The 7,789-nt window shown below is 34.7% G+C and overlaps 1 protein-coding gene and 1 long non-coding RNA gene across 23 annotated transcripts in view; one reads left to right on the top strand and one right to left on the bottom strand.

The window, feature by feature from the left end:
- Nucleotides 1-629: 629 nt before the first annotated feature.
- Nucleotides 630-7,789, top strand: part of LOC132063604 (nudix hydrolase 17, mitochondrial-like) — a 7,746-nt gene continuing 586 nt past the window's right edge. Inside the window, exons 1-11 of one of the 22 annotated variants that reach the window (XR_009416423.1) lie at nt 636-760; nt 845-933; nt 1,389-1,476; nt 1,898-1,942; nt 2,050-2,148; nt 2,263-2,336; nt 2,557-3,011; nt 3,108-3,169; nt 3,469-3,560; nt 3,957-4,077; nt 5,702-5,812. Coding sequence is in view for 2 of the 22 variants with exons in the window: in XM_059456234.1 (XP_059312217.1) it covers nt 852-933; nt 3,465-3,536; nt 3,944-4,077; nt 4,731-4,836; nt 5,455-5,587; nt 5,688-5,700 (540 nt within the window). In the remaining 20 variants the exon portion in view is untranslated. Of the gene's footprint in view, nt 761-844; nt 934-1,388; nt 1,477-1,891; nt 1,975-2,038; nt 2,149-2,262; nt 2,337-2,556; nt 3,019-3,107; nt 3,170-3,464; nt 3,561-3,943; nt 4,078-4,730; nt 4,837-5,454; nt 5,588-5,687; nt 5,813-6,691; nt 6,783-6,888; nt 6,982-7,623; nt 7,751-7,789 lie in introns of those variants that run through there. The other 21 variants (XR_009416421.1, XR_009416422.1, XR_009416420.1 and 18 more) reach the window with 21 other exon arrangements.
- Nucleotides 2,567-7,615, bottom strand: LOC132063606 (uncharacterized). The gene is made up of 2 exons (XR_009416430.1): nt 7,283-7,615; nt 2,567-2,598 (listed from the first exon to the last, which is right to left on the bottom strand). It is a non-coding gene; the product is annotated as an uncharacterized LOC132063606 (long non-coding RNA).

Raw genomic sequence — 7,789 nt, 5'->3', positions numbered from 1 at the left:
GCCCAACTTGATCCTTTTTTCCTCCTTTGTTTCTTTCTCTTCCACTTTGAATTCATACCCTATCAACACAACAGTATATCAAATGATTTCTTCAAATTCTTTGTAACAATTTACTTGTCCATCATAACTCACAAAATACCTCAACAAAATTCAACTCATTTCATACATTTTCAGTACATTAAAAATAAATGTTTAATGAAAATAGTTTTACTGACAAATCCTATCAATTTCATAACAATAAATGTTTTCTCTAACAACACATTTTTTTATTAATAGGCCAAAAGTTTAGCAACTATTCATACAATTAGATGGAAAAAAAAAATGCAGGTGGGGCTAATTAGGCAAACAAAGAATTTTTTTTAGAAAAACTCACCGGCGGTGGATGTCAAATTGATAGAAAGTTGAATGTCAAATTGATAAAGTTGATCGAAAATAGAAATTGGCTGCGTTGGATGTCAAATTGATAAAAAAAGTGAAGAGGTGAAGAGAGAGTTAAATGATTTAACTTAATTGAAATAGTTTTGGGCTGCGTTGGATGTCAACCCGCTGGGTTACACCTATTAAGCCCATTTTTGACCCAATCTCCAGCGGGTCTTTTTGGGTTAAGGTTTAACCCATATTCTATTTTACTCCTCCAAAACCAATAAGTAACTTTTTACTTCGCATTCTCCTTTTTGTTCTCTCTCTTCTTTCCCCTATTGACAGGAGCTCACTAAATTGATTCTCCATCTTGTCTCCGATTGTGCCATGATTAACCATGGTAATATATCTAATGATTTGTTTTTCTCTCCTATTAGCTACAAAGTATTCGTCCAAAACTGATAAAAAAATTCCTTTTTGACAGAACATCAATGGGTGATTTCGACATCATCAGTGAGTTTTGTCTATTGATTCTCCACCTTGTCTCCACTTGCTTAGCCATGATTAACCAAGGTAAATTAAAGGCTAACAACAAGTTTAAATTTTCGATGCTCTAATCAGATCCTGGAATCATGCGGCATTAATTCAATTAGTACCTAAAAGTACTCACAAATCAATTATTTGAATTTGAAAATTAGTAAACTCTAAAATGAAAAGATAACGCTACAAATTGGGGGAAATTAGGATGAAGTAATAGCCACTATTTAAGTTATGTATGCCAGAAATTTACGCTGTCATTTTGAAAAGATTTCAAGAAGTGCAGGCAGTACTAATACAGTCACAGAAAAAATGAAAATCCTTGATATTCCACAGGCTTTTCCTATCAAAGTGCTCTTAAAAGTAATTTATAACCATGCTCGAATTTCCTTATGGCCGATTGAACTGCTTTACCCGCATGAGCATCTTCTTTTTACAATTTAATTGGATCTAAAGCGGTTTGTTAAAATAAATTTTGGTGGGTTTTTCAGGCATGTGCATCTGTTGAGGAGTTTATGCGGCGGTTGCCACAGTTAACTAAGCAGAGGCAACTGGCAAGAGACTGAAGATGTTGAGCAAGTGAGCACTCTGGATTTAATTTATAGAACTAAACTTGATTGTTGATATTTGATGCTTACTATTGTGATGGCCATCTTATTAGAAAGAACCTACACTCGTATACTCTCCATAACAAACTGAAGTTCACCATTTCTAAATAATTGTCATCATGGACAAACCAGAAGTTTCTTACCAATTACATAACTTCAAAAACTTTATGTGAGATGACTCAGTTTAACAGTTCTGCATCAAACCTTTTGTTGTCGAAAGGTGACAATCGTGTTCTAAATTTAGCAATACACTTTTACTTCCTCTATGGGAAATTGAACCTCCACGTTTTAACTTGGTATAGATAGGAAAATGGTAGTAAAACAACATTTTATAAGATAACAACAGTTGTAAAGTAAAGTAGTAAATGTATATTTTTTAATTGAAGGGACAGCTTGTGGAGTATTCCGTGACATCTTACGGCTTGCATTATAACTTGGTGCTCCATCATAATTCATTTACTGCAACCCGGTATTCTTCTTTTTTGAGTACCACGTTTCAGATTTTGACTTTGTTGTATGATTTTCATGTGGAGATGTATCACAGATATAAGGATTTCACTGAGTTATCATTGATAGATGAAGATGCCTTTGAATTTCTTCTCATTATGTCCACAGAAAAGGCAAAGGGTTTTTATTTCCAAAGGTATCCACTGATCCATGGGTTTACAACTTCTTAATCTATCATTTTGATGCTCTCTGATTGTTATATTAGAGGAAATCTCTGTTTTAGATATAAGTATCTCTCTTGTTGTGGCAGGGAGGTTGGGAAAATGATGAAACAATCAATGATACAGCACAGCATGAGACGGTGGAGTAGGAGGGGATGTTAAGGTTCGTTCTCCCTTATAATCTGTTTCAGTTCTTTTTGTACTTCGCCCTCCGTTCATTTTATATATGTGACATGTTTGACTAAAGGTGGAGTTTAAGACAAAGGACTTTTGCACTTATCAAAAGACATTTCTATGGCTATAAGAGCATGTTTAAGGGTAAAATGGAAAGTTTGAAGTTAAAGAGTTTCCAGAATAGAAAGGTGTCATTCTTTTTTGAACAGACTAAAGGAGAGAACGTCATATAAAATGGAACAGTGGGAGTACTTCTTTTAAAGGAAAAAGGTGAAAAAATAAGCAACAACGTCTTGTGTGTTAACTTGTCTATTCATGAGATGAATGACAGCATACTAGCTGTGGTAGAGATAATGGCTCATGACAGTTCGATTTCTTGCAAGATATTGAGTGCCAGATTTTTATGCCCTTTGCTCAAGTCTGAATGCACTAATTCATAATTAGATGTTGTGATTGTTTCGGATTAGGAATATGTGATTATCTTGCTCTCTGCTGTTTTATTGACATTGATAAAGTAATAACATCTAGATCTTTATTCTGGTTTGGGATCACTTTTGCATAGCAAACTGGGGACATGGTAATTTGAGAACAAAACCAGTTACGCTGCCTATAAAGGGAACAACTAGACTATTGGCCTGAGAAAGGGACTCGCTAAAGAACTTGAGTATGCAGTAATTCATTTTTTTTTTTTAATTTCTTTTGAAATATAATCACATCTTCCATTTGCTGACAAGTAGCTTGTCCAAGAAACAAATTACAGATGAATGGCAAGATAACTTTGCCAAAATGGGTGGATGAAAGAAGCCTTGGAAATGTTGTTAAGTCGCCTCACAATGTGTGTATTACGATGTTGCATCATTGTGATGGTAACTCCGTCTGTATTCATTTACTCTCTACAAGCCATTATTTTGCTTTTTTCAGTAACTCCGTCTGTTTTTTAGATTTTGACTTCGTTGTATATTGATTCATGTGGAAAGATGTATTTTGTGCTAAGGCTGTAGCTGAATCACTAACAATATATGTTCCCTTGATCATGTATTTCATTTTGATGCTCTCTCTGATTGTTATATTTGGGAAATCTCTGTTTTAAATACAAATATCTCTCTTGTTATGGCAGGGAGGTTGGGAAAAGATGAAACAATTGAAGATGCAGCACAGTGTGAGACAGTGGAGGAAGCTGGAGTACAAGGTGAAGTTGAGTTCTTTCAGTTCCGTTTATGCTTTAATTTTTAGGGAAAAGGTGAAAAATAAGAAACAAAGTCTGTGTTATCTAGTTATCTATTGCATCAGATAAATATACTAGCTGTGGTAGAGTTAACGGCTTATCATCTGTCAAATTTCTTGCAAAAACATTCAGTGCTTGATAGTTAAGCAAAAAAGTTACTTAGCAGCTCTTTTCTCTCTAGACTGTTTGCACTAATTGAGGATTAAATGTGATGTTGTGATCGCTCCTTTTGGATTAGGAATGCGCGATTTTTTAAATCTTACAGTTTACTGTCTTGTTGACATTGAATTGATAAAGTAATAACATCTATATTTGGATTACTTATAAGTGGTTCTAACAATTTTTACTCTGGTTTTGGATTACTTTTGCAGTGCAAACTGGGAGAGGAAGATGGTACTTTGAGAACAAAACCGGTGACATTGCCTATGAAGGGCACATGTTTCCTTTGTTAGTAACAGGACGACTAGACTCTTGGCCCGAGAAAGAGATTCGCCAAAGAACTTGGGTATGCAATACGCCATTCTTCTTGAATCTATATTTTGATTAAAGGAAAAAGAAAACATTGGCTTGAAAGATAAGTGGTTCTGACATGACAACTCTTTTTTTGTTCTGATTGGTTGTTCTTTGAGGCAAGTTTTAGTATAAATAGAGGGGTACATTTTTTGAGAGTGTAGACTTGATAGAAAATGGTTGAAGAAAAATAGAGTGTGTGAGTTATAGTGAGGTTGAGAAATAAAGCCGTGTTATTTTCTTTGAGTGTGGTTAGTCTTTTGAGACATCAAGAATATTTCAATAGTGGTATTTTATTGCTCCTCTCTTGTATTGTATTTTATCTCCATGTTAAAAGAATTGGTGTCCTTGTTATTCTCTTATTCTTGTTATTTAACGTGGATATTATTCCAGGGCGGATCATTATTTCCCAACAGATTACTTATAAGTGGTTTTAACAAGTTTCATATATATATATATATATATGCCTATTAAAGGCACATGTTTCCTCTGTTTGTAACAGAACAACTAGACTATTGGCCTGAGAAAGGGATTCGCGAAAGAAGTTGGGTATGGAATAATTCATTCTTTTTAAATTTCATTTTGATATATATTCACACTTTTGTTTGCTAACAAGTGACAAGTAGCTTGTCCAAAAACCAATTACAGATGAATGTGCGCAAAGCAAGAAAATTTTGCCCAAATGAGGCCGCAGAACTATTAGTCAGTCGCCTCACATCACAAAGCAAACAGGCCAAAGGGCAACTATGTCCAGGTATCTAATGTAGCTAGCTCCAGTGTTCGAGCAACTATTCTTCCTTTAGGATATAGAGCTCAAATACTTTCTCTGCCACTACCAAGTTCTACTGAAGAAGTGTAGAGTTTATTGATACCGATCTACTGTCAAATCTACATGTGGTAGAAATAGTTAGTGGATAGGAACTAATCACTGAAACTGGTCAATCTAGCAGTTGGATTAAGTAGTTCAGAGCAACTCCAGTGTTAAGGGAACAACCAAAAAAAAAAAAAAGTACTGGAAGTATAATTTTTGTTTATCTCAGAATTGGATTTGTTGTGACATATTAGAGAATTAGAATCAGAGTTATCAAAGGAGATGAACATGCACATATCTATCAGAAACATTGACGTTGGAAAATAACTGCATCAAATTATTGGATTTTCTAATTCTTTTTCCCCAGATCTCTAGCATTCTTTAATTCTTCATATAGCTGGCAAAGCTAGAATGTTACAGTCATTTATCATAGCATTCAGAAGGTCAAAGAGATTTTAATTTTGCTGGAATATTGCGCATTCAGATGATAAAAAGAGTCACAAATCGATATATCTTATCTACTAAAATAGTCAATGATTGAATTATAACTCATCATTGCAGTGCAAACTGGGAGAGGAAGATGGTACTTTGAGAACCAAACCGGTGATGTTGCCTATGAAGGGCACATGTTTCCTTTGTTAGTAACAGGACGACTAGACTCTTGGCCCGAGAAAGAGATTCGCCGAAGCACTTGGTTATGCAATATGCCATTCTTCTTGAATCTATATTTGATTTGATTACTTATAAATGGTTTTAACAAGTTTCACTCTTTTTGTTTTGGATCACTTTTGCAGTGTAAATTGCTAAGATGGCACTTTGAGAACAAAGCCGGTGACACTGCCTATGAAGGGCACATGTTTCCTCTGTTTGTAACAGAACAACTAGACTGTGTGAGAACGAGATTCGCGAAAGAACTTGGGTATGGAATAATTCATTCTTTTTAAATTTCATTTTGATATATATTCACACTTCCGTTTGCTGATAAGTAGCTTGTCCAAAAACCAATTACAAATGAATGTGCGCGAAGCAAGAAAATTTTGTCCAAATGGGGCAGCAGAACTATTAGTAAGTCGCCTCACATCACAAAGCAAACAGAACAAAGGGGAACTATTTCCAGGAATCGAATGTAGAGCAACTATTCTTCCTTTAGGATATAGAGCTCAAATATTTCTCTGCCACTACCAAGTTCTACGGAAGAAGTGTAGAGTTTATTGATACCGATCCACTGCCAAATCGACATGTGGTAGAAATAGTTAGTGGATAGGAACTAATCACTGAAACTGGTCAATCTAGCAGTTGGATTAAGTAGTTCAAAGCAACTCCAGTGTTAAGGGAACAACCAAAAAAAAAAAAGCACTGGAAGTATAATTTTTGTTATCTCAGAATTGGAGTTGTGTGACATAATAGAGAATGAATCAGAGCTATCAAAGGAGATGAACATGTACATAGCTATCAGAAACATTGATATTGGAAAATAACTGCATCGAATTATTGGGTTTTCTCTTGATTTTCTAATTCTTTTTCCCCACATCTCTAGCATTCTTTGATTCTTCATATTGCTGGCAAAGCTAGAAGGTTACAGTCATTTATCATAGCATTCAGAAGGTCAAAGAGGTTTTAATTTTGCTGGAATATTATGCATTCAGATGATAAAAAGGTCGCATAGGATTTTTTAGTACCAAGTTTCAGATTTTGACTTTGTTGTTTATATGATTCATGTGGAAAGATGTATATTTGGTGTTAAGGTTGTAGTCACTTTATTGACTATACCTGTTCCCCTGATCATGTCTTTCTGCAGATGTATACCCTAACAATATAAAGATTTCACCGCGTTATCATTTGTAAATGAAGATGCATTTGAAGTTTATTAACTATACCTGTTCCCAAAGGTAGCGACTGATCCATGGGTTTAAAACTTCTTAATATATCATTTTGATGCTCTCTCTGATTGTTATACAGAGGTAATCTCTTTTTTAAATACAAATATCTCTCTAGTTCTGACAGGGAGGTCGGGAAAAAGATTTAACAATCAAAGATTCAGCACAATGTGAGACAGTGGAGGAAGCTGGAGTACGAGGGGATGTTAAGGTTTGTTCTCCCTCATGATCTCTTTCAGTTCTTTTTTACACTACACCCTCCGTTTCATTTTATATGACATGTTTGACTAGCGTGGAGTTTAAGAAAAAGACTTTTTGCATGTACCCAGACCCCACTTGTGGGATTTCACTAGGTATTTCACGAACCAAAAGTATCCTTAAGAACTGTTGGTGTAAACATGGCATTGACATTTTCTATGAGTAAATGGAAAGTTTGAAGTAGAAAGATGTCATTCTTTTTGGGACAAACTAAAAAAGAGAGAACGTCATAAGAAATGGAATAGTGGGAGTACTTCTTTTAAAGGAAAAAGGTGAAAAACAAGCAACAAAGTCTTTGTGTTAAGTTGTCTATTACATCAGATGAATGACAGCATACTAGCTGTGGTAGAGATAATGGCTCATGACATTTTGATTTCTTGCAAAATATTGAGTGCTAGATTTTTAAGCCCTTTGCTCAAGACTGAATGCACTAATTCATTGATAGATGTTGTGGTCATTACGGATTAGGAATATGCGATTATATTGTTGTCTGTTGTCTTATTGACATTGATCTTGATAAAGTTATAACATCTATATTTTTATTACCTATAAGTGACTAACAAGTTTTATTCTGGTTTGGATTACTTTTGCATAGCAAACTAGGATGACGGTACTTTGAGAACAAAACTGGTGACACTACCTATGAAGGGCACATGCTCCCTCTGTTTGTAACAGAATAACTAGACTATTGGCTTGAGAAAGAGATTCACAAAAGAACTTGAGTATGCAATAATCCATTATTTTTAAATTTCATTTTAAAA

This window comes from Lycium ferocissimum, chromosome 7, assembly GCF_029784015.1.
Source record: "Lycium ferocissimum isolate CSIRO_LF1 chromosome 7, AGI_CSIRO_Lferr_CH_V1, whole genome shotgun sequence".
Taxonomy (NCBI): Eukaryota; Viridiplantae; Streptophyta; class Magnoliopsida; order Solanales; family Solanaceae; genus Lycium; species Lycium ferocissimum.
The sequence above is the reverse complement of the archived record's forward strand: the minus strand, read 5'-3'. Positions and strand labels throughout refer to the sequence as shown.